This window comes from Molossus molossus, unplaced genomic scaffold, assembly GCF_014108415.1.
Source record: "Molossus molossus isolate mMolMol1 unplaced genomic scaffold, mMolMol1.p scaffold_m16_p_20, whole genome shotgun sequence".
NCBI lineage: Eukaryota > Metazoa > Chordata > Mammalia > Chiroptera > Molossidae > Molossus > Molossus molossus.
The window spans coordinates 33,017,536-33,045,030 of record NW_023425356.1 but is presented as its reverse complement, the minus strand read 5'-3'; the positions used below and the strand labels follow the sequence as shown (position 1 = coordinate 33,045,030).

Here is a 27,495-nt window from a genome sequence, read left to right as displayed (position 1 = left end):
CCACCAAAAATCTACTAGATTTAGTAAATAAATTCAGGAAAAGAGCAGGATATAAAATTACCATCCAAAAATTGATGGTATTTTTATGCACCAATAATGTACTCTCTAAAACTAAAAAAAATCCAATTTACCATTGTACACACAAAAAATAAGATACCTAGAAATAAAGTTAACCAAGGAGGTGAAAGATCTGTACTCTGGAAACTATAGGACATTGAAAAAAGCAACAGAGGAAGGTACAAACAAGTAGAAGCATATACCATGTTCATGCATTGGAATACTTAATGTCATCAAAATATGTATACTACCCAAAGCGATCTATAGATTCAATACAATTCCTATTAAAATACCATCAGCATATTTCACAGATCTAGAACAGATATTTGAAAAATTTATATGGAATGAAAAAAGACCATGAATAGCCTCAGCAATATTGAAAAAGATGAACAAAGCGGAGGTATCACAATGCTGGATATCAAACTATATTGCAAAGCTATTGTAATCAAAACAGCCTTGTACTTGCACAAGAACAGACATATAGATCAATGTAACAGACTATAGACACCAGAAATCAACCCATACCATTATGGTCAATTAATTGATAAAGGGGGCACAAGCATACAATGGAGTAAAGACAGTCTCTTTAATAAATGGTGCTGGGAAAATTGGACATGTACATGCAAAAAAAAACCCCAAAAAACAACGAAAGTAGATCACCAACTTACACCATACACAAGAATAAACTCAAAATAATAAAAGACTTAAATGTAAGTCACAAAACCATAAAAACCCTAGAATAAAACATAGGCAGTAAAATCTCAGATATCTCACATATCAGATTTTCACTGATACATCCCCTAGGGCAAAAGAAACAGAGGGAAAAATAAACAAATGGTAATACATCAAACTGAAAAGCTTCTGCAGAACAAAAGAAACCATCCTCAAAATGCGAAGAGAAACCGTGGAAGGAGAGAACATATTTGCCAATGATACATCTGACAAGGGGTTTATTTCCAAAATATATAAAGAACTCATACAACTCAAGAAAAAGAAGACAAACAATGCAATTTAAAAAATAGGTAAAGACCTGAATAGACACTTCTCCAAAGAGGACATACAGATGGCTAATTGACATGAAAAAATACTCAACGTCACTAATCATCAGAGAGATGCAAATTAAAACCACAATGAGGTATCACCTCACACCTGCCAGAATGGTACCATCAATAAATCAACAAACAACAAGCACTAGTGAGGATGTGGAGGAAAGGGAACCCTAGTATACTGCTAGTGGGAATGCAGACTGGTGCAGCTACTGTGAAAAATAGTAAGGAGTTTCCTCAAAATATTAAAAAATGGAACTGTAGTTTTACCCAGTGATCCCACTTCTGGGACTATCTCCTAAGGATCCTGAAACACCAATCAGAAAGAGTATATGCACCCCTATGTTCATAGCAGTGCTATTTACAATTGCTAAGATGTGGAAACAGCCCAAGTGTCCATCAGTAGATGAGTGGATAAAAAAGCTGTGGTACATTTATGCAATGGAACACTATGCAGTTGTAAAAAAAAGAAGTATCTCTTACCCTTTGAGACAGCATGGAGGGACCTGGAGATTATTATGCTAAGTGAAATAAACCCATCAGAGACCAATATTACATGATCTCACTTATATGTAGAATCTAATGAACAAAATAGGTCCAGAGACATGGAAGAACGGAACACACTGACAGATCCCGGCCGGGAAGGTGGTGGACAGGAAGAGATTAACCAAAGAACTTATATGCATATATGCATAGTTCATGGATACGGACAATAGTGAGGTGAAGGCCTGAGGTGGAATGAGAACAGGGTGGGGGGCGCAAGTGGAGGAAAATTGGGGACATCTGTAATACTCTCAGAAATAAAAATAAATTGAAAAAATAGCAAAAAAGTAAAGAAACTATCAAATCACGCACACAAAAAATAAAGTCATTATTGAGAGGTAAAAAAATAATAATAATATAATAGTAATAATGCTCTTAAAATTTATAAACCAATGGCTTACTTGATGATTCTCCCCCCCCCCCATAAACACCTAAATATGACATTTAGTAATTCAAGTCTTGTGCATTTCCCAAGGAACTAAAAGGCTACACTGTTTTTGCTTCAATATAAAGTATATCTACAAGCAACTACATATACCAGTGTGGTACTGAGATACTTAAACTGTTTTCTGTGTGAAGAAAGAAAACCAAAGTCAGAATGGGCAGTGATTTCATTCTGTGACACACCCAATAAAGATATTTTCTCTCATAAATTGTCTTTCTTTGCTCGTGTCAACACCAAGGAACAGCAGGATGGAAACCTTGGACCAACAGAGATAACCATAGAGTTATCAGGATAACATATCCGCAGTTTTCAGGATACGTTAGTGACCTTGGAAACTTACTGTTTCAGTTCTTTTTTAAAGTAATACAGTCAGTCAGAATAAAATAACACCCCTCTTTTCTTGTGCTGATCAGCAACTTTACATACATTTGTTTAGTCCCTCTTCGGATTTTAGGAGAGCTAACAAATTTCTAAAGCACAACTTCAGTTAAAATCTTATTCTGAGAATCACATATAACAACATAGTAAATTTTTAGGTCTTCGGGCCTGTTTGACTTTGGATCGCGTATACAAACTCCCCCTTAAGGCAGTACTGAGCAGAGTTTAGGCCTGCTTCACCACATCCTAGAGACCAAGTTCTCTAATGCCTCTGAATTTCAGTTTTCTCGCCTATAAAATGAGCATGAAAACAGACCAGATTTTATTACATTACTGTAAGTGATAAGGGAAATAATTTAGGTAAGTTATTTCACACAGTGTCTGTCCCTGAAGCAACACGTTATATCATACAACACGACTACTGCCAACACCGTCGGCCCCCCTCCTGATCTAGGCACTCAGATGTTGTGCTATTTATTATTTCTGCGTCCTTTACCTATCTTACAGGACGCTATAAGGGATAATTCAAGTAAAATACATGGCTCTCAGAAGGCACTCAAAAGATGATAGCTTTTATTATTAGGGTAAGTGAAGTATTGATAGGGACTTTTCATCTAAGGCTATCATATATAAAATTTATTCTTTGTTCTATCAAGTTCTCATTTTTCATTTACAGGACTTTGTACTACTGCAGTTCAAATCTCCTGGAAGTTATTTTCCTAGTTATCTTTTTATTTGGTGTCTAGTTTATTTCCACTGTGGTCAGAAAGCATGCTCTGAATAATTTCAATCTTCTGAAGTACATTGTGATTTAGAGCCCAGCATATGATCAATATTCCATGTATACTTAAAAAACAAAATTTGCGCCCTGGCCAGTTTGGATCAGCGGTTGGAGCATCGGCCTGCAGTCCTGAGAGAGACCCGGGTTCGGTTCCCCCTGGGGGCATGTACCTCGGTTGCAGTTTGTCCTCGGCCCTGGTTGGGTTGTGCGGGTGGTGGCCACTCGATGTGTCCCTTTCACATCGATGTTTCTCTCTCTCTTCCTCTCTTTCCCTCCCATTCTATCTGAACAAAAAAATGGAAAAGTGTCCTGGGGTGAGGATAAAAATAATAATAATATTAATAATAATAAAAATTGCCATCTTTCCTTATAGGGGTCAGTTCTCTTAATCTCTCATTTTTTAAAGTTTTAATTGTTGTTCAGATCTTCTATATTCTGATTTTTGGTTGGAAATTCTCAAACTAAAATTGTGAATTTGTCTATTTTTCTTCCTGTCAGTTTCTCCTATACATAGATTGAAGCTATTTTTTTCAAGAGCACATAGATTTCAGATTGTGATATATTCCTGCTGAATTCACCTCTTTATGCTGACTGTTTTATTTTAAAGTATAGTTTGATATTAATAGTGTAGCATCAGCTTTTTTTTTTTTCTTTTTGGTAATTATTTGCATAGTATATTTATCCATCCTTTACTTTCACCTATTCAGTATTCTTATCAATAAACGGTGGCTCTTATACACAGCAAGTAGTTAAGTTTTACTTTATTAATCTAGTCTGACAATATTAGTCAAATCACATTTAATGTAATTACTGACATGGTTGGGTTTGGATCAAACGCATTACTATCAGTATACTATTCCATCAATCTATTTTAAGTTTCTCTTTTTTTAATTGATTTTTTGAGAGAGAGAAAAACATTGATTTGTTGTTCCACTTATTTATACATTTACAAGTTGATTCTTGTATGTGCCCTGACTGGGGATCAAACCTGCAACCTTGGTGTATCGAGATAATGCTCTAACCAACTGATCTATTTTATGTTTCTATCTGTATCTCTTTCCTTCTTGTTGCCTTTTGGATTAAATATTCATTATTATTCCTTTATTAGTTTGTAATTTATATATTCTTTTATTATTACTTTCAAGACAACCCTAGAGATTACAGGATTAGATTATACATCAGTTATGCAAATTAACACTTGTACCACTTTTTAGTACTGCTAGAACTTTGTAACTTTTAAATTGAAGTTACCCCTTTCTGTCTTTTGGTTTATCGTTATTGTACATTTGTATTCTACATATAATTCAAGCCCCATAAGATGATGGATTTCTTTTCTTTTTTTTTTTTTCTTCACTCGAGGACATTTTTCCACTTTATGTTCAGATAGAGTGGGAGGGAGAGAGAGAAAGAGAAACATCAACGTGAATGGGATACATCGAGTGGTTGCCACTCGCATGACCCAACCAGGGCCGGGGACAAACTGCACCTGAGGTACATGCCCTTAGTGGGAACCGGACCCGGGTCTCTTTGGACCGCAGGCCGATGCTCTAACCGCTGAGCAAAACTGGCCAGGGCTGTATTTATTCTTTTGTAAAGTTAGTATTTATTTACCTTTGCCACTGTTCATTTCCTCTTGCATTTTCATGTGTTACCTGGGATTATCTTCATTCCACATGAAGTTTTCTTTAGTTTTTCATTCTGTGTGGGTCTACTCTGCTGGTGACAGGTTTCCCTAGTTTTTGTATGAGAACATCTTTATTTTGCATTTAATTTTAAAGGATATATTCATTGGGTGTAGAATCCTAGGTGATCAGTAATTTTCTTACAGCATTTTGGAGATTTCTTCTTCTTATCTTTTAGCTTCCATAATTTTTATTGAGAAGTCAGTGACCAGTTTTATTGTTGCCTCTTTGAAGATGACAATGTGCATTTTTGTGTCTCAGTGCTTTTATTATTCATTTGAGTTTCCAAACTTTTGCTATGAGGTACCTGGAAATGGTTTATTTTTTATTCTGCTTAGAGTCCTGAGAGCTTTTGAAATCTATTGGTTGATGCATTTCATTAGTATTGAAAAATTCACATTATCTCATTAAACATTTCTTCTGCCCTTGATTCTCTCTCTCTCTCTCTCTGTTAGAGCAGCTTAACATGTCTCAAGTATCTCAAACTTTTATTTATTTTTTCTCTTTGTGCTGCAGTTTGGGCATTTTTATTTTATTTTAGTTAGAGATTTTAATTAATTAATTAATTTTTGTTACAGATGTTTCTCCTTTTTCCCCCACTGATTCCCCCCTCCCCATCCCTCCCCACCCTGTCCCCAGCTTTGTTTTCCATGTCCATTGTTCATGCATATATGCATATAAATTCTGTGGTTTATCTCTCCCCCACCACACCCTCTTCTGGGGATTGTCAGTCTGAACCCTACTTCCACGTCTCTGGGACTACCCCATTCTTCAGACTGTTATGTTCATTATATTCCACAAATAAGTGAGATCATATGATACTTGTCTTTCTCTGTTTGGCTTGTTTCACTTAGGATAATACTTTCCAGGTCCCTCCATGTAGTCTCAAAGGATAAGAGATCTTTCTTTCTTACAGCTGCATAGTACTCCATTGTGTATATGTACCACAGCTTTCTTATCCCTTCGTCTACTCATGGACACTTGGGCTCTTTCCAGATCTTAGCTATTGTAAATAGTGCAGCTATGAACATGGGAGTACATATAGTCTTTCTGATTGGTGTTTCAGGCTTTTTAGGGGCATTTTTAATTAACTTCTCTTCCTCTTCCTCATGCTGTTTCCTACTGTGTCCAAATTGCTATTAAATCCATCTAGTGTTGTCTCAATTTCAGATACTATATTTTCCATTTGTAGAATTCTTATTTCACTCCATTTTTATAGATACCAATTCTCTGTTTGTCTTTACCTTTAGTATCTTATACATAGTCACTTATTTTAATATCCTCTCCACTAACTCAATTATCTGGATCTTCTTTACATGGTCCTATTTTCTCCAGATTTGATTATATTTTCTTGTTTCCCTCCATATCTAATAATTTTTTTTATTATATGCCATGCATTATATATAAAACATTCAGTTGATATGATCTTCCAAAGAGAGGGTCCTCTTTTCTGACAGGCGGATTGGTTGAGATGATTATATCCTCAGCCTATGAGGGACTGAGCTGTGTTACAGTGTTAGTGAGACTCACCCTACTTCTGCTCCTGCCTCTGCTCCTTGGGAGTGGCCTTTCTGGGCTTCTGATTAATAGCCTGGAGGATCTTTGTTTCCTCAGCCTAAGAGACAATGGAAGATACAGGTGTATCTTTCAGAGGTCCCCTAGCCCAGCTATCTGGCCTTCCCTACATAGCTTCAAAATGAACACAATGTCATAAGGAGGAGAGACTGGCTGTATGTTTAATATAGGCCTGTTCCTCTGATGGGCATTTGTTGTCCAAATACTATAAGGTTCAGAGAGATTAGTTTTGTACTTTCGAATTTTGGGGTCTAGCACCCTAGTCTCACGTGCAGTCCTAGAAATCAGCATATGGCCCTTGGGAAAAACAGGATCTCCATCTGAAGACCCCTATTTCCACAACCACTAAAAGCTTTGCTAATTTCTCTCTTTCCGGGCAGTGGTCTTTTATCTGGGTCAAGATGGATCTTCAGCTCGGGGCATCTCAGAATGATTTGTCTTCACCCCCCATCTCCAGAAATTTTGGTTTACGCAATCCTCGTTGTGTTTATAGCTGTGTCTTATGTCTTTAAAAATATGATATTTTTAGGTGTTTTTTTAAAAAAATATTCCCAGGTTTTCACTCTGGTCGGTTTTGCTCAGTGGTTAGAGCGTTAGCTTGCGGTCCAGAGACCCAGGTTCAGTTCCCGCTAGGGGCATGTACTTCGGTTGCAGTTTGTCCCCGGCCCTGGTTGGGTCATGTGGATGGCAGCCACTCGATGTGTCCCTTTCACGTCACTGTTTCTCTCTCTCTCTCTTCCTCTCTCTCCCTCCCACTCTGTCTGAATAAAGAATGGAAAAAGGTCCTCGGGTGAGGATTTTAAAAACTACCCAGGTTTTTTAGTTTTTTAAAAATATGTTTTATTGATTTTTTTAGAGAGAGAGATAGAAACATCGGTGTGAGAGAAAAACATCCATTGGCTGCCTCCTAAATACCCCCTACTGAGGATCATCACCACAACCCAGGCATGTGCCCCGACCAGGAACCCAAGCAGGACCTCTCAGTCCCTGGGACGCTGCTCAATCCACTGAGCCACACAGGCCGGGATTATAGTTATTTTAATGGGAGCATTGGCCTACCATAACTTACTTGGCCACTATTATAGAGTTGTAAGCTCCAAATAACTGATGACTTAATAAAACAGGGAAAAATAAATATGAAGTGGATCAAGTGGTAAAATTTAAAAAAATATATGTCAAACAATACTCATAATTAAATAAATTCAAATGAAATAAAATTTCCACCACTTATATTGTCACATCTCCATATCATAATAACCACTATCATTAACTGTGCAGAGAATCAGCCCAATGATGCAATATTGGTGGGAGAATAAATTGGTAGTTTCTTTGGAAACAATGTTGGTAACATTTATCAAGTTTAAATGCATATAGCTTTGCTATAGTAATTATACTACAAGGAATTCATTGTATAAAATGTACTTACAAACATTGTATAAAAATGTCATTACAAAATGTGCAATGAACAGACATCCAATAATATTGTTGCAGCATCTTTAGTAATAGTTAAAAAAAACTAAACCTAAAGCTAAACTCCTTTCAATAGTAGACTGGTTAAATAAAAGATATATCCATATAATTAATATAATTTAAAAAGAAATATATATAAGTGTATTCATTTTCTAGAATAAAACACAAAATTTGAAAGCAATGTTTACTTCTAAAAGGAGAACTAGGGATAGAGAGAAGATTTTTATTTCTCATATTATACTCATTTTCATGGTTTTAATATTATTTCATTATGTTTATGTATACCATTTATAATAAAAACTACATTTAAGAAGCAATGTTATTTAAAATTCAAGCTGATAGAATGTTAAGTATAATTATAAAAGCAGCATCTGCTTGATTCATATTGACATTCAAATATGACACTACTTAACCAAAAGCTACCTACTGGTACTTTACAGTTTTATAAACTAACTTCATTGATCTTCTAAATATCTCTTCAAAAATATTTTTAAAGCATTTCTAAAGATTCCGAGAGTATAGAAAATGTATAAAAAGTCATTAAAATGTCTAGATGATAGCCCTGGCCGGTTTGGCTCAACAGTTAGAGTCAGCCTGCAGTCCAGAGAGACCTAGGTTCGGTTCCCGCTAAGGCCACATACCTCAGCTGCAGTTTGTCACTGGCCCTCGTTGGGTCATGTGGGTGGCAACCACTCGATGCGTCCCTTTCACATCAATGTTTCTTTCTTTCTTTCTTTCTTTCTTTCTTTCTTTCTCTCTCTCTCTCTCTCTCTCTCTCTCTCTCTCTCTCTCCCCCTCCCCTCCTACTCTATCTGAACAAAATATTGAAAAATGTCCTCGGGTGAGAATAAAAAAAATGTCTAGAGGATGAAGAGAGAATAGTCAAGAAAAATTCTGGGGCCAGAAAACAAATCAATGTAATTCAATGAAGTAAACAGGCAAGGTTTTTTTTCTGTTGTCACATGTATGATCATTATCTAGATCTCTTAGCTCAAGCTAAGATTTCTTCCCAATACAATAAACTACTTCTATACACTTCATATAAACAAAAAATATCTATATTAACTTAGTGAATGTAATATGAACAGCAAATCTATGAAGCCAGCACTACCCTGACACCAAAACCAAACACATTACAAAAACAAAACCAAAAACAAATTCACAGGTTAATATCCTTGATGAACATAGATGCAAAAATTCTTAACAAAATATTAGCAATATGGACTCAACAATACAGTAGAAGAATTATACACTGTGACCAAGTGGAATTTATCTCAGGGATGCAATTGAATCAATCTACATGATACATTACATAAACAAAATTAAGGATAAAAACCATATGATCATCTCAACATATCAGAAAAAGCATTTGACAAAATTTATCATTATTTTTATGATCAAACCCCTCAACAAAGTGGGTATAGATGGAACATATGTCAACATAATAAAGCCTACATATGACAAACCCACAGCTAATATCATATTCAATGGTGAAGAGATGAAACTTTTCATCTAAGATCCAGAACAATAGAGAAATGTTCATCGCTTCTATTTAACGTAGTATTGGAAATCCTAGCCACAGCAACCAGATAAGAAAAAGAAATTAAAGGTATCCAAATTAGAAAGTATGAAGGCATCTGCAAATAATATCATCTCATTATTTTTAGATGACATGATACTATGTATAGAGAAAACGAAAAAGACTACACCAAAAAGCTATTAGAATGAACAAATAAATTCAGCAAATTTGCAGGGTACAGAATAAATGAACAGAAATCAGTTGCATTTCTATATACCAATAACAATCAGAAGGAGAAATTAAGAAAGCAATTCCATTTATAATCGCATTAATAAGCATAAAATACTTAGGAAAAAACTGTACTTTTAAAACTGTAAGGCAGCACTAGCCAGTATGGCTCAGTGGTTGGAGTGATGGCATGCGGGAGGCAACCAAATGATGTATCTCTCGCACAGGGATGTTTATCTCTCTCTCTCTCATTCCTCCCTTTCTCCCTCCTTGGGTGAGGATTAAACAAAAGAAGAAAGAAATGGTAAGATAATAAATGATCGAACACAATGCAAACTTTAGTTAGTAATCCTTTATCTCCAAAGTGAATGAGTTAAGGAGCATTACAATAATAATCTTTAGATATATGCAGAGAAAATGGTGCCAGGCAGGACTGGAGGGAGGGTGAGTGTGTGAGTGAGTGTGTGAGAGAGTGTGAGTGGACGTGAAGGTGGACAACCAAACCCAAGCAGTGCAGAGACGTGGAGCAGAGGGTTCCTGTGCTGTGGACTGGAGCAGCAAGCTACCACAGTAAGTGGCCCTTCAGGGCACTTCTCCCTGCACTGCGCGGAGGTCCCACCATTTTGGAAGATCCTGGGAGGAGGCAGTGGGAGCTGCTAGGGCCCAGCAACCTGAGCCCACCAGTGCACCTGGCACCATCGGACCAGTGGACACTCTGTGTCAACACAGACCAGTGCATAGTAGTGGAGCTCCCAAGGTGCCAGTCACGGAAGCTGCAGACAGTCTGGATAGTAGCAGCCTGATCAGAGTCTAGGTATACCCCCAGCAACAGAGGCTGGGGAGCAGACATCCATCCCCTGGCAACAGAAGCACAGACCAGCAGCTGAGACCCATCCCCAAAAACTATAAGAAAAGATGAGCAGGAGTTGAGCCCCATGGGTCAGCAGCACTCCCCAGCCACCAGCAGTGGGACCTGGGGCTCCACAGAGGCCTGTGTGGTCCATTTGGTCACAAAAGCAGTGGGAAGCCAGAGCCCAAGAGAGACTGGTGCTATCAAGCTGCCTGCCTTTGAGACCTACAGGGTGCAGGGGAACCAGAGAGCCTGTGCAACCCAACAGGAACAGTGCTATTCAGTTACCCATGGGACACGCGGGGTGCTGAAGCACCAGAGTGGCCTGTGTGACCCAGCAGGGACTGTGCCATCCAGTTACGCATGGGACCTGCTGGGTGCTGACTTACCAGAGAGGCCTGTGCTACCCAACAGCCCATAACATAGGCATAAAGCCAGTTACCCAAGGGGACTGTGCCATCCAGTTACCCGTGGGACCGGCAGGGTGCTGGGGCACCAGGAAGGCCTGTGCAACCTAGCTGCACACAAGATAGGCAAAAAGAATGTGAAAAAGGGAGGTGGAGTGAATAGAAGCTACACAGATGATCTCCCAGGACCCAACTGGAATTACAAATAAAATACAGACAAATCCTCAGAAAAAAGCAACAGAAAAGCAGCGGGATAGGACCATATAACCAGGGACACTGGTAGGAACTGCAGAGGCACGAGAGGGTGGAGGGCTGGGAGCACAAGGACAGCAGCAGTCTTAGCTATGAGAAGCACCCATGGGAAATAAAGACCAAGCTCACTCCACAGTGCAGAGAGCCAGAAGATAGCACTAAAATAGCCACAGCCACTCACCTGGGGGCTGTGGCAGAGGGAGGGCAGACTGGGCTGGAACTCTGTGAGGACACCTGGGATTTGGAGGGCAGAGTTTTTGCTGAGTTGTGGCCACAAAGGACAGTGGCCAGTGTGCTCCTTCCCAAGAGCTGTGGGGAAAAGCAGCACCCCCCTACACACCTCAGAGATTCAGCCTTTCATAGGTGAGGCAAAGAAATACAAATTGAAGCTCATTAACAACCAGCAACTATCCCACCCTCTGGAAATCCTCTTAGGCAGAACACTAGGGCTACATTCCAATACACTGAGTAACTGAGACTACTAGTCACCAGGAAAAAGCTAGAGAATAACTGAACCTTTCCTGGGCTTTCAAATCTATCCAGGAAAGTAAGACTTGACAGTGGTGTTTAATGTGGTCCCACCCAGGCTCATCCAAACCCAGGAGAGAGAGCCACAAACAGCAGATCAACAACACCCACAGGGAAATTTTGGCAGACTCCAAAACCCACTGAGATAGCCAAAATGGTGAAACAAAGAAACAAATCCCAAATGAAAGAACAGGAGAACTCTATCAAAGATGAGATCAATTAAATGGAGCTAAGCAAATTATCAGAGGTAGAGTTCAGAGCCATGACCTTGAGGAAGCTCAATAGCATGAGTAAGGACATCAGCAACATGAGTAAAGATATAGAAACATTGAAAACCAAACAAGTGGAAATGAAGAATGACATAGCAGAAATTAAGAATACATTGGAAGGACAAATCAGCAGAGTAGAGGAAGCTGAGGACCAGATCAGTAAATTAGAAGACAAGTTAGAAAAAAATCAACCAATCAGAAAACCAAAAGGAAAAAACAATTAAAATACAGGAAGACAGCTTAAGAGAACTGTGGGCCAAATGGAAACTTAATAACATTCATATCATAGGAGTCCCCGAAGAGGAAGAAAATGGGCAAGGGTTAGAGAATATATTTGAAGATATAGTAAGAGAACACTTTCCTACCTTGGTGAAGGAAGAAGGCATTCAAGGTCAAGAAGCACAGAGAGCCCCAAGTAAGAAGAATGCAAACAGGCCCACACCAAGACACATAGTAATTAAAATGCCAAAAATTAAAGAGAAAGAAAAAATCCTAAAGGCAGCAAGAGATAAACAACAGGTTAACTACAAAGGAAACCCTATAAGGCTCTCAGCTGACTTCTCAACAGAAACACTACATGCCAGAAGGTAGTGGCATGAAGTAAACAAGGTCATGAAAAACAAGGATCTGAATCCAAGACTACTCTATCCAGCAAGGCTATCATTCAAAATAGAAGGTCAAATAAAGAGCTTTCCAGACAAAAAAAAAACGGGGGGGGGGGCTAAGGGAATACATTAGCACCAAACCAGCACTGCAAGAAATGTTAAAAGGACTGCTGTAATTAGTAGAATAAATAGGAAGAAAAATAGAACCACACTAAACAAAAATGGCAATAAATAACTACATATCAATTATCACCTTAAATGTGAATGGGTTGAATTCTCTGATAAAAAGACACAGAGTAGCTGACTGGATAAGAAAGCATGACTCACATAAATGTTGTTTATAAGAAACCACCTCACAACAAAAGACCCACATAGGTTGAAAATGAAGTGATGGAAAAAAATCACTTCACTGATTTTATTGGTATCCCAGCAAAAAAAAAAAAAAAAGCTGGGGTACCAATACTCATATCTGATAAATTAGATTTCAAAATGAAGGCCATAACGAGAGACAAAGAAGGCCACTACATAATATTGAAAGAAATTTTCCAACAAAAAGATAACCTTGGTAAACAGATAAGCACCCAATGTAGGAGTACCAACATATATTAAAAATCTTCTGGAGGACTTCAAAGGAGAAATCAACAGTAATACAATCATAGCAGGGGACTTCAATACCCTGCTGACATCACTGGATAGATCTTCTAGACAAAAAATTAACAAGGGAACACAGACTCTAAATGAAGCACTAGATCAAGTAGATTTAATAGATTTCTACAGAGAATTACACCCCAAAACCACAGAATTCACATTCTTCTCAAGTGCACATGGGACATTCTCAAAGATAAACCACATGTTAGGGCACAAACTAAGTCTCTACAAGTTCAAGAAGATTGAAATCATATCAAGCATCTTCTCAGATCACAATGGCATGCAACTAGAAATCAATTGCAAAAAGAACATGCAAAGACATTTGAAAACATGGAGGCTAAATAGCATGTTATTGAACAAAGAATGGTTACTGAGGAGATCAAGGAAGAAATTAAAACTTCTTGGAAACCAAGTAAATGAACACACAACATAGAATCTATGGGATGCAGCGAAAGCAGTTCTGAGAGGGAAGTTCACAGCACTACAGGCCTACCTCAAGAAACTACAAAAAATTCTGATAGACTATCTAACCTCACAACTTAAAGAACCAGCAAGCAAACAAAAAGAAAACCCCATAACAAGTAGAAGGAAGGAAATAGTAAAGATCAGAGCTGAAATAAAGAACATGGCGACCAAAAAAACAATTCAAGGATCAATGAAACAAGAGCTGGTTCTTTGAAAAGATAAACAAAATTGATGGACCATTAGCTAGACTGACCAAGAAACAGGAGAACCCAAATACACAAAATGAAAGAGGAGAAATAATAATTGACACCACAGAAATACAAAGGATTATTAACAGATATTATGAACAATTATATGGCAACAAATTCAACAATCTAAGCAAATGGACAAATTTTTAGAAACACAGTCTCCCAAAACTGAACTGGGAAGAGATAGAAAATTTGAACAAACCAACAACAACAAAATAAATTAAAGATGTAATCAAGACTCTCCCAGCAAACAAAAGCCCAGTCCTGAATGGGTTCATGGGGGAATTTCACTGAACATTCAAAGAAGAACTAATACCCATTCTCCTCAAACTATTTCAAAAAATTCAAGAAGAAGGAAGACTTCCAAACTCGTTTTATGAGGCCAGCATAATTCTAATTCCAAAACCAGATAAAGACACTACAAAGAAAGAAAACTACAGACCAATAGCCCCGATGAACATAGATGCCAAAATCCTGAACAAAATACTAGCAAATCGAATCCAGCAATACAACAAAAAAACTATTCACTATGACAAAGTGGGATTCATTATAGGGATGCAAGGCTGGTACAATATTCACTAATCAATAAATGTGATACACCACATAAACAAAATGAAAGATAAAAATCATATGATCATCTCAATAGACACTGAAAAACAATTTGACAAAATTCAGCATGCGTGTCTGATAAAAAAAGCTCAGCAATCTGGGAATAGAGGGATCATATCTTGACATAAAAAAAGCCATATATGAAAAACCTAGAGCCAACATCATACTCAATGTGCAAAAATTAAAAGCATTTCCCTTAAGAACAGGAACAAGTCAAGGATGCCCACTTTCACCACTTATTAAACATAGTACTGGAAGTCTTAGCCACAGAAATTAGACAGGAAGAAAAAGTAAAAGGGATCCAAATGGAAAAGGAGGAAGTGAAACTGTCATTATTCGCAGATGACATGATACTATGCGTATAAAACCCCAAAGACTTATCAAAAATCTTCTAGACTTAATAAATGAATTTGGCAAAGTAGCAGGATACAAAATTAACATCAAAATCGATGGCATTCTTATACAACAATGATGAACTCACAGAAAGAGAAACTAAAAAACCAATCTCATTTACATTGTGGCAAAAAAATTAAGATACCTAGGAATAAACTTAACCAAAGAAATAAAGGACCTATTCGCAGCAAACTACAGTTCATTGAAAAAAGAAATAGAGGAAGATATAAAAAAGTGGAAGCACATACCTTGTTCATGGATTGGAAGAATTAACATCATTAAAATGTCCATATTACCCAAAGCAATCTATAGATTCAATGCAATCCCCATCAAAATACCAACAACATACATCACAGAACTAGAACAAATACTTCAAAAGTTCATATGGAACCAAAAACGACCTCGAATAGCCACAGCTATCTTGAAAAAGAAGAACAAAGTTGGAAGGATCACATTACCAGATTTCAGGTTATACTACAAAGCCACTGTAATAAAAAAAAAGCCTGGTACTGGCACAAGAACAGGCACATAAACCAGTGGAACAGAACAGAGAACCCAGAAATGGACCCAAGGCAATATCCTTAATTAATATTTGACAAAGGTGGCAAGAGCATACAGTGGAGTAAGGACAGCCTCTTTAATAAATGGTGTTGGGAAAATTGGACAGCTACATGCAGAAAAATGAAACTAGACCATCAACTTACACCATACACAAGAACAAACTGAAAATGGATAAAAGACTTAAATGTGACTCATGAATCCATAAAAATCCTAAAAGAAACTGTAGGCAACAAAATTTCAGATATTACACGCAGCAGAATTTTCACTGATACATCACTTAAGGCAATAGAAACAAAAGAGAAAATGAACACATGGGACTACATCAAACTCAAAAGCTTCTGCACAGCAAAAGACTCAATCATCAAAATGGAAAGGCAACCCACTGTATGGGAGAGCATAATTGCCAATGATATATCAGATAAAAGATTAACCTCCAATATATATAGAGTGCTCATACAACTCAACAAAAGGAAAATAAAGAATCCAATTAAAAAATGGGCAGAGGAACTAAAAAGACACCTCTCTAAACAGGACATACAAATGGCTAAGAGACATATGAAGAAATGTTCAACATCACTAATCATCAGAGAGATGCAAATTAAAACAATAATGAGGTATCACCTCACACCTGTCAGAATGGCCGCCATCAACAAATCATCCAACAACAAGTGTTGACGAAGGTGTGGGGGAAAGGGGACTCTAGTACACTGCTGGTGGGAATGCAGACTGCTGCAGCCACTATGGAAAACAATAAGGTGTTACCTCAAAAAATTAAAAATTGAACTTCCATTTGACCCAGTGATCCCACTTCTAGGAATGTACCCTATGAAGCCTGAAACACCAATCACAAAGAATATATGTACCCCCATGTTTATAGCAGCACTATTTGCACTTTTTATCTGGAAACAGCCCAAATGTCCATCAGTAGACGAAGAGATAAGAAAGCTGTGATACATATACACAATGGAGTACTATGCAGCTGTAAGAAAGAAAGATCTCTTATCCTTTGAGACAACATGGAGGGACCTGGAAATTATTATCCTAAGCGAAACAAGCCAAACAGAGAAAGACAAGTATCATATGATCTCACTTATTTGTGGAATATAATGAACATAACAGTCTGAGGAATGGGGCAGTCCCAGAGACGTGAAAGTGGGGTAGAGACTGACAATCCCCAGAAGAGGGGGAGAGATAAACCACAGAATTTATATACATGTATGCATGAACAATGGACATGGACCACAAAGCTGGGGACAGACCCGGGAGGGGGGGGGAGGGAGAATCAGTGGGGGGAAAATGAGAAACATTTGTCACAAGAATAAAGAAATTAATTAATAAAAAAACCAAATAGGAATCTTTAAATTAACTAAGACACACATTAGAAGGTGTGGGTACTACAAATATACACTGTGAATAATTATTAACATGCAAAAAGTAATTTGTCATTGATTATTCAGCCCCACAATGTAAGTGCTTAGACTCTTTTGGTCTTACCTTTGCACTCTGGCAATGGATGACTCCAATCAGTGCTAGTCCCCTTAAGAACACAGGCACTAAGAGCTGAACCAACTAATTTGTACCTAAACAATGAAGGGGGGAGGAAAAAAAAGTTGAGTTCTCTTTAATTCTTCAGAATATCATCTTAAAATATTTACTATACCAGCACATGGGGACAAAACAATAGTTGATAAAAGTTCATATGGCAATTTAAAGAAAAATAAATTAAATTTAAAAAGGTAACATACAAAGGATAAGCAAGTATAAGACATGCAAAACATTTCTTATTTGGGTGGGCCACATGTTAGAAAATATTAAAGCATTTTAAAGCATTTAAAAATGATATAGATGCTTGAACATTTCATATTTCTGAGTTCTGGAAGATCAATATGAGCTTCATGGAATAATAGAATGTACTTACATTTAAAGGGTTCAAAGTACTCCCAGATTTGATATTAATTATCTAAACATCTGTGTTTAGTACAGGAGATAAGTGATACTGATATTTTTATTTTTTTAAAAATTGACATACACAGAGAGTAAAATATCATAATTCAATTTTCATATATTAAAAGATAAAATGAATATAAAGTTTTCAGCAGTGTTGAGACACTGATAAGTCTCAATTAGTGACATACTTGATACTTGATAAGTACATGATATTTTAACACTAGGAGTAAATTTTTCAGCCTATTATAGTTTATAACAGGTGGTTTACGTTTAGAAAAAAGCATGAAAATTTATTATTTAGGTAAATTAAAGACTGGTTTTATTTAACACTTGGGTTTAATTTCTGCAAGTAATTTCCTTTATGAATGACATTTTAAAAATTATAATGGAGTTGTAAAGATGGTGGCAGAGTGAATGGAGGCTACACAGACAGTCTCCCAGGACCAAACTGGAATTACAAGTAAAATAAGGACAAATCATTGGAGAAAAAAACACAACTGAAAATCAGCTAGAGAGAACCCGTATAAGCAGGGATGGAAAGAGGACAACAAATCAAGCCTGGTAGGAATTGCAGAGGCATAAGTGGGTGGATTGAGAGCCCATGGACAGCAGCTGAGGGCTGTTTGAGCTGTGAGCAGTTCCTGCTCAGAAGACAGGGGTTGAAAAAGCACCAAATCAGCCACAGCCCCTCACCTTGGGCTCTTGCAGAGGGAGGGCAGACTGGACTGGAACTGTGTGAAGAAAGTCTGGGGTCCATGGCTCAGGAGAGAGAGGACACTGGGAGTTTTATACTGAATCACTCCCTCATAGGATAGTAACCATATTACTCAAAGAGCCCCTTCCCAGAAGCCACAGCTCCTCCCTCAGGAATTTAACACCACCAGGCCAGGCCAGAAAAATGCAAATTAAGGCTCATTAACAACTAGAGTCTGACAACTAGAGTCTGACAGCAAGTGAAAGCCCCACCTGCACCGACTGGAAATCCTCTTACACCTGGGGAATTTCTTATTCAGCTGAGGGCTACAAATCCAGGCTCATCAAGTAACTGAGACTAATAGCCTGTAGGTGAAACCTAGAGGATAACTGAACCTTTGTCTGGCCTGCAAATCTACCCAGAAAAGTAAGACTTCACAGAGGTGTTCAATGTGGGTCCTTTCACACTCATCCAAACCCAGTAGAAGGAGCTACAACTAATGGAACACCAACACCCACAGGAAAGATTTGGCAGGGTCCAAAACCCACCGAGAAAGCCAAAATGTGAAACAAGAAAACAAATCCCAAATGAAAGTACAAGATAATTCTCAGGACAAGAGATAAATAAAATGGAATTAAGCAAGATATCAGAGGTTGAGTTCAGAGTTATGATTATGAGGAAGCTCAACAGCATGAGTAGAGAGCTCAACAACATGAGTGAAGATATAGAAACACTGAAAAACAACCAATTGGAAATGAAGAATGACATAGCAAAAATAAAAAACACATCAGAAGGAATAACCAGCAAAGTAGAGGAAGCCGAGGATTGGATCAGTGATTTAGAAGACAGGGTAGAAAAAAATCAACCAATCAGAAAACCAAAAGTAAAAAACAATTAAAAACAGGAAGACAGCTTAAGAGAACTATGGGACAACTGAAAATGTAACAATATCCACATCATAGGAGTGCCAGAAGAAGAAGACAATGAGCAAGGGTTAGAAAATATACTTGAAGAAATAGTGACAGAAAACCTCTTTAACGTGGTGAAGAAAAAAAGCATACAAGTTCAAAAAGAACAGAGAGCCTCAAGTAAGAAGAATCTAAAGAGGTCTACACCAAGACACATAATAATTAAAATGCCAAAAATTAAAGACAGAGAGAATCCTAAAGGCAGCAAGAGATAAGCAACAGGTTACCTACAAAGAAACCCCCATAAGGCTACCAGCTGACTTCTCAACAGAAACACTACAGTCCAGAAGGGAATGGCATGAAGTAATCAAGGTTATGAAAAACAAGAATCTGAATCCAAGACTACTCCATCCTGCAAGGCTATCATTCAAAATAGAAGGTAAAATAAAAAGCTTCCCAGACAAAAAAATAAAAGACCAAGGGAATATAGTAGCACCAAACCAGCACTACAAGAAATGTTAAAAGGACTACTGTAATAAGCAGAAGACATATGAAGAGAAACACAACCAGAATAAATAAAAATGGCAATAAATAAGTACATATCAATAATAACCTTAAATGTAAATGGATTAAACACTCTGATCTAAAGACACAGAGTAGCTGAATGGATAAGAAAACATGACCAATATATATATAAAACAGAGATCCACCTAACAACAAAAGGCCCACATTGGTTGAAACTGGAAATCAATTACAATAAAAACACTCAGAAACATTCAAACACATGGAAACTAAATAGCATGTTATTAAACAATGAATAGGTTACCAAGGAGATCAAGGAAGAAATTAAAAACTTCCTGGAAACCAATGAAAATGACCACACAACAACAAAAAATCTATAGGACACAGCCAAAACAGTCCTGAGAGGGAAGTTCATAGCACTACAGGACTACCTCAAGAAATAAGAAAAATTTCTAATTAACTTTCTTAACCTACAATATAAAGAACTAGAAAGTAAACAAAAAGAAAAACACAGAGCAAATAGAAAAAAAGAAACAGTAAAGGTCAGAGCAGAAATAAACAATATAGAAACAAACAAAGAAAACAATTCAGCCCTGGCTGGTTTTGCTCAGTGGTTAGAGCATCAGCCTGCGGTCCAGAGAGACCCGGGTTCGGTTTCCACTAGGGGTGTGTACCTCGGTTGCAGTTTGTTCTCGGCCCTAGTTGGGTCGTGTGAATGACAGCCACTTGATGTGTCCCTTTTACATCGAAGTTTCAATGTTTCTCTCTTTCTTTCCCTCCCACTCTATCTGAACAAAATATCAAAAAGTGTCCTCGGGTGAGGGTAGAGAAAAAAAAAAAAACAATTCAAAAGGTCAATGAAACAAAGAGTTGGTTCTTTAAATGATAAACAAGATTGATGGACCCTTAGCCAGACTCACCAAGAAGCAAAAAGAGAGAACCCAAATGAACAAAATTGAAAAGGAAAGACAAGTAATAACAGACACCACAAAAATACAAAGGGTCATGAACAATTATATGCCAACAAATTGGACAATCTAGGTAAAATAGACAAATTTCTAGAAACACAATCTCTCAAAACTGAACCAGGAAGAGACAGAACACTTGAACAGACCAATAACAACTAAGGAAATTGAAGATGTAATCAAGAAACTCCCAGAAAACAAAAGACCAGGCCCAGGCGGCTTCCCAGGGGAGTTTTACAGAACATTCAAAGAAGAACTAACACCCATTCTCCTCAAACTATTTCAAAAAATTCAAGAAGAAGGAAAACTTCCAAACTTGTTTTATGAGGCCAGCATAATTCTAATCCCAAAACTAGATAAAGACACTACAAAAAAAGAAAACTGCAGCCCAATATCCCTGATAAATATAGATCCCAAAATCCTTAACAAAATATTAGCAAATCAGATCCAACAATACATCAAAAAAAATTATTCACCATGACCAAGTGGGATTCATCCCAGGGATGCAAGGCTGGTAGAATATTCACAAATCAATAAATGTGATATACCACATAAACAAAATGAAAGATAAAACCCATATATGTGATCATATCAATAGACGCTGAAAAAGCATTTGACAAAATTCAGCACTCATTTATGATAAAGAACAAAACAAACAAAAAAAAACCCTTAGCAATGTGGGAATAGAGGGATCATATCTTGCATAATAAAGGCCATATATGAAAAACCTACAGTTGACATCATACTCAATGGGCAAAAAATTAAAACCATTTCCCTTAAGAGTAGGAACAAGACAGGGATGCCCACTTTTGCCAGTTTTATTTAACATAGTACTAGAAGTCTTAGCCACAGCAATTAGACATGAAAAAAATAAAAATAAAAAGGATCCAAATTGGAAAGGAGGAAGTGAAACTGTCATTAATCACAGATGACATGATATTGTACATAGAAAACCCTAAAGACTTTATCAAAAATCTATTAGACTTAATAAATGAATTTGGCAAAGTAGCAGGATACAAAATCAATATCAAGAAATAGATGGCATTCTTATACACCAATAATAAACTCACAGAAAGACAAACTAAAAAAAAAAAAAATCCCATTTACCATTGCAGCAAAAAAATTAAGAGTCCTAGAAATAAACTTAACCAAAGAAATAAAGAACCTGTTTTCAGAAAACCACAGGACATTGAAAAAAGAAATATAGGGAGGTATAAAAAAGTGCAAGCATATGCCTTGTTCATGGATTGAAAGAATAACATCATTAAAATGTCCATACTACCCAAAACAATTCAATGCAATCCCCACTAAAATACCAATGACATATTTCACCAAACTAGAACAAATACTCCAGGAGTTTATATGGAACCAAAAATGACCCCAAAAAGCCACAGAAATCTTGAAAAGGAACAAAGTAGGATATCACATGATCCTACAAAGCCATTTTAACCAAAACAGTCTGAGACTGGCACAAGAACAGGCATATAGATGAATGGAATAGAACAGAGAACCCAGAAATTGACCCAAGACGCTACACTCAATTATAAGAAAGAGAGATAGATCTCTTATCCTTTGAGACGACATGAAGGGATCTTTGAGATGACATGGAGTATTATGCTAAGCAAAATAAGCCAATCAGAGAAAGACAAATATCACATGATCTCACTTATTTGTGGAATATAAGGAACAAAATAAGCTAATGAACAAAATAGACCCAGAGACTTAGAAGTAGGGTACAGACTGACAAACCTCAGAGAGGAGGGCAGAGGGGAGGGAAGAGATTAACAAACAAACAAACAATGCACTGATAAACAAAAGAACTTATGTGCATATATGCATAACCAGTGGACATAGACAACATTGCTGGGAGATGGGCAGGGACAGGAAGAGGGTGTCAATGGGGGAAAAAGGAGAAACCTCTGTAACAAAAATAAATTAATAAAAAATAAATAATTTTTAAAAATCACCAAAAATAAAAAATTATAATGAATCACATGTACTGAAATCCAAGAATTTAGAGAATTTGGTGGTATAAGATATCTTCTTTCTTAGCCTATTTAACTAAATTTAAATGTGATAAACTCATGAGAAAAAATCTTTGAACAGCAGGATTGTTTTATTGCTACTAGCTTGTAAACACTGGCCATACATCTGAACATTTCTATCTTAAATTCTAATTTGTTCTTTCATTTGTTAAATATAGACTGTTTAGTAAGTGAAAACTTACCCTGTGTTACATGAGAAGCTGATGGATGAGCCATATAATATGTCAGTTTTTACTATGACATTACCATTTATTATTTTTCCAGGATTAGGACATGATTTTTCTAAAAGACAGTACAAATTGTTTTTTTGTTTTTTTTCCATTAAGTTATCAGGCACATCTATGCAAAATTATCATCTGAACCACTGGTACTCTCTTATTCCGAGACTGTTTAAATCCTACAGTCATTTTATAAGTTTCAAAACAGCAAGATATTTAGAATATATACTTATTTCATTTCATTTAAAGTAACTGTGAGTCAATTAATATTCCTATCTCTCAAGTACTTAGTTTGCCTAATTTAAAATAAAATGACTCTAAACGGTTCTTTTAAGAATCATTCTAAATAATAATAGGGACACATAATAATATGTACACTTAGACTCCCAGCATAAATAAAGGATGAAATACTATTTCCCCAAATACCATAGAATTAAGAATACTCTTTAAAATTATACTCACTTTTACAAAATTCATCTGATTTGGACCACGTAAAATTCTGAAGGCAAGTTAGGTTTCCTGATAGAGAATGGTCCCTTTTGAAGCCCAAACGACACTCATATTCTACAACAGAACCCGATGGAAAATAATTCTGTGTATTATAAGGCTTTTTGAGAGTTGCAAAAAGTAGTCTGGTTGGAACGTTGCAACTACCTAAAAGTATGAACAAAAGCAACAATAGCAAAAAACAATTATCACTTTATTCAATAATCTATATATTTAGTTATTTGGAATCATCTGGTCCTTACATCACCCTCTTTTTTGTACTTCTTTTACATATTTGGTATTTATATTAATATCAATATGGCATTTATAGCATATCAAGCATATTCAAATATATGCTTTCATCTTCTAATTACTAGAGGCCTGTGAAATAGATTTGGTATATAGATGTCATGCCCACAATTTGAAAAATATAACCCATTTAAGTTGCTTGGCACATTTCTGGCACTGACCCATGTAGCACAGGGGTAGAGGAAACCAATATTCCCAGACCCCTGGGATAATGTCCTGGACAAGAACAACAATAGTAACTATAATAGCTCATATTTATGAAATGCTTCTAAATGTTTTACACACATAAATTCATTCAATCTCACAACAACCCATTGGGTCAAGGATCAGATGAGCAAATGTGTACATACAAGTATTTATAAACTTTAAACATCTGGGTGAATATGAATTTATAAAGGCATGGAATAGTTGAATTTATAGTCAAAAGACTCACATTTAAATCTGGGCTCTTCTGCATAAGAGCTGCGGATCTTAAGGAAGTTATTTAATTTCTGGGGGCCTGTTGCCTCAACTGTAAAATGAGGAGTCTCTACTCACCTCATGGAATTGTCTGGAGGATTATATGTATTAATATATGTAGTAGAATTATAAACTCTGTAACATGATACATGTGCAAAGGCTAATGCACTCAACGAACTGCCTTCTATCACAGGTTAAAAAAAAGTTAAAGTCCATTTCAAAAAATACTTGTGGTGGCAGTTTCTATGTTTACTGTATCTTCCATTGCTCCAACTTTTTCAAAGGCAGGAATCAAGTCTTATCTTTTTACCTGCTTGTATATATCAAAGCTAATATAGGGCTATGCATAGATTTTGAGGTTCATATGGAGACATTTTTTTTAAATGTCATCACAGAGTTGTACTTGGTAAATCCTTCCAAACATGTTCATATTTAATTTATTCCCTAAACAACGACAGTACCTATTATATATTTTCTGTTAGTTCAGGAGGTACAGTGTGTAGGGGGTAGAGGGTTGTTAATGAGGAAGCAGGATCTATTACTGGAAGAAGCCATCAATTAGCTGGAGTGTGAAATGCTAACAGGTGCACCCTGGGGTTTAATAACGCTAGAAAGTAACCCTGAAGAGGGATACATTTTAACTTAACATACATTCCATTCCCATAACTTCTTTAAAAATATGCTTTTATCCTTTTTTTTTTTTTTAGAGAGAGAGAGAGAGCAGAAGGGAGCGGGAGAGAGAGAGAAACATAGAACCAGCTGCCTCCCACACACCCGCTATCACAGATGGAGTCCCCAACCCCAGCATGTGCTCTGACTGAGAATGGAACTGGTGACCTCTTCCTACATGGAAAGATGCAAAACCAACTCAGCCATACCAGGCAGAGCCCCATAGCTTTTCTAAAAAGAAATGAAGAACTTACGATTACAAAATTCTTTTATTGATGACCATACGTTCTCAAGACAGATCACTGAGTCTGGCTCGCCAGGAACTTTTACAAAGCCTTTATTGCATTTGTATGTTACTACTTTTTTATTAGGAAAACTTGTAAGACCTTTCAAATCTGGTTGAGCATTAGGTATATCTGGGGGGAGGCTGCAGTCACCTAGGGAGGAAAAAATGAGACTGAAGGAAATACCGCTTTTCAATTTATAGCAACATTCCTTTCCCAAAGCAATAAGGGAAGCAGCAACAGCATCTGATGCACATGTAATATTTCCATCCAGTGCCAAACTGACATACCAAGAATGTGCTAGGCTTCTAGTCTTGACAATTAACTCAAGGCTGAAATAAGTCAAGAATAAACCCCTCCCCTTCATTATTTATTTTGTGTGTGGTTTAGTATTTATCTCCACTTAGAAACTGTTACTAGACACACAATAAAGACAGAGGCCCAGTTGGACTGTTACACCTGGAGATGAGCAAATTTGTAGATCCATGAGCTGCACACAACTGAACTCTGTTTAGGAGCCAGAGTGGCCGGCGATTTGGCTTCCGGCTCTGAAAGAGATGTTGGGGATATGACATGACAAGTCCCTCCATCCCAGCCCGGCCTTTCTGCTTCCAGCGCTTGGCTGCTCTGCAAACTTAGCGGCGCTTTCTCAACTCTGCGCGCCTCACTCCGAGGCCAAGCCAGCTGGGGCGCAGCACAGCAAGACCCCTAACAGCTGGTTAGCAGCGGAGATCCTCTTCCTGTCCCACGGGATAGGCTCTCTGAGCCCTAAAGGCAGGGGATTACTGAAACAATTACCGACGCCCACATCCCCCACCTTCCCAGGTCCTCAGACTTCTTAGTTGTCACCGAGACTGACCCAGCCCCTCCCACTTCGACTAGGGGTTCACCCAGCTGGGCTGGGTCCCCGGCCCCTACTCACCCCGCGCAGCGTGGGGACACAGCAGCAGCAGCAACAGGGTCAACCCGCCGAGGAGGCGCAGCACTGCGGGGGTGCCCCCCCAGCAGGGACTCATGGCGCGGCGACAAGGACCCAGCGACCGCTCTAGGCGGCTCCACAGCAGGATCAAGCGGGTTCCAGCAGAGACCTGTAAGGAACTGCAGAGCGCAAACCAATTTAAATTAGCGCCCTGTGTGGTTTCAGGGCTCTGAATCACCAAAGGGTGGGGCGAAGAGAGGAGGGGAGACTGGGGTTTGCTGGAACCAGGTGCTGGGCGGGGCAAGGGCGGGGGCTCTAGCCTCACTGGCCCCTAGGGACCCTGGACTAGGAACCAGAGGTCCTGAGCAGGGAAACCAGCTCTCTGGAGCCGGACCCTGGGACTTTTTCTCTTTGCTCGGGTGGGGCCTGCGGTGAGCCGCCATCCAGAAATGTAAACATCTGCTTTCTAAGTAAACAAAAATATTGGGAGGAACGGTGGCGAGGGGAGTGTTTTAAGTGGCCAGGCTGGGCTCCCCAGGAATCTGAATTCGTTTACCTTAAGCGCCCTGGTGCTGCAAAGCTGAGCGACAGGTGCAGTGGATTCTCTGGCTGGGAGCTGAGAAATAGTGCCCACCCAGGGGCCTGGTGCCTTCTACTAAGAGGCCTGTCGAATGCCAAGAAGAGGATGGGAAAGAAACGACGCGGTGTGTTGTCTCCTAGGACGCTGGATAACTGGAAAACAGAAAGTGGGAATGGACCCAAGAAGCAGGTGGAGCAACAGAGCAGGAGTGACTGTTGTTCATACCAGGTTTGGGCGGGAGTCACTTTCCTGCCAGGGTTTTCTGTGTTGAAGAGCAGCTCATGAATTCCACTTCGGGACTATTCTTGTCTGAATGCAGAAAAATTCTCCATGTGTTGAGCAGAAAGGAACATGACAAAACCAAAACCAAGAGCCAGAAAGCTAAATGATAGGGTGGGCGGATTTTTAGAGGAAGGTTTGCTAGAAGATCTTAAGTATAGGTCAGTGGTTTGAGTGGCTGGCCACACGTTAGAATCACAGGAGAAGCTTTTAAAAAGTCCAAATGCTCCCACTCAGATGAGTTAAATTCGAATTTCTGGGGATGGGACAGGGCCATCAGGATTATTTAAAGTACTTCGGGTAAGTAATTCCACTGTGCAGCCTGTTAGAGAACCATCGATTATTTGATACCAGTCAGAGTAAAGATCCACTCAGCCCAATACTGTGCCAGTTAGAAACACGAACAGGGCGTACATGGAAAGACCAGCTACTCACATTCATGGGGAGTAGCCCCAAGAAACTGTTTCCCTTTAGTTATTTACCTGACTCTGGTTAGCACAGTCCTAGCCTAGCTTTCCTGTCTGTCCCTCAAACACCTGACCTGGTTAATGAAAATCCCTGACTTGGAATTATGCCTTAGTACATGGACCAGCTGTGGGGTTAACTGTTGCATTGTATCATGACATTCTCTCCAAAATGTTTTTAAATCATT

The 27,495-nt window shown here is 38.0% G+C and overlaps 1 protein-coding gene across 8 annotated transcripts in view; it reads right to left on the bottom strand.

The window, feature by feature from the left end:
- CD55 (CD55 molecule (Cromer blood group)) overlaps positions 1-26,104 on the bottom strand; it is a 56,562-nt gene extending 30,458 nt beyond the window's left edge. For all 8 annotated transcript variants that reach the window (XR_004960937.1, XM_036272666.1, XM_036272669.1 and 5 more), the window contains exons 1-5: positions 25,988-26,104; positions 25,036-25,218; positions 23,321-23,512; positions 22,823-22,922; positions 17,054-17,139 (exon numbers count right to left, since the gene is read on the bottom strand). Coding sequence is in view for 7 of the 8 variants with exons in the window: in XM_036272666.1 (XP_036128559.1) it covers positions 17,054-17,139; positions 22,823-22,922; positions 23,321-23,512; positions 25,036-25,218; positions 25,988-26,081 (655 nt within the window). In the remaining variant the exon portion in view is untranslated. The remainder of the gene's footprint in view (positions 1-17,053; positions 17,140-22,822; positions 22,923-23,320; positions 23,513-25,035; positions 25,219-25,987) is intronic.
- Positions 26,105-27,495: the final 1,391 nt, after the last annotated feature.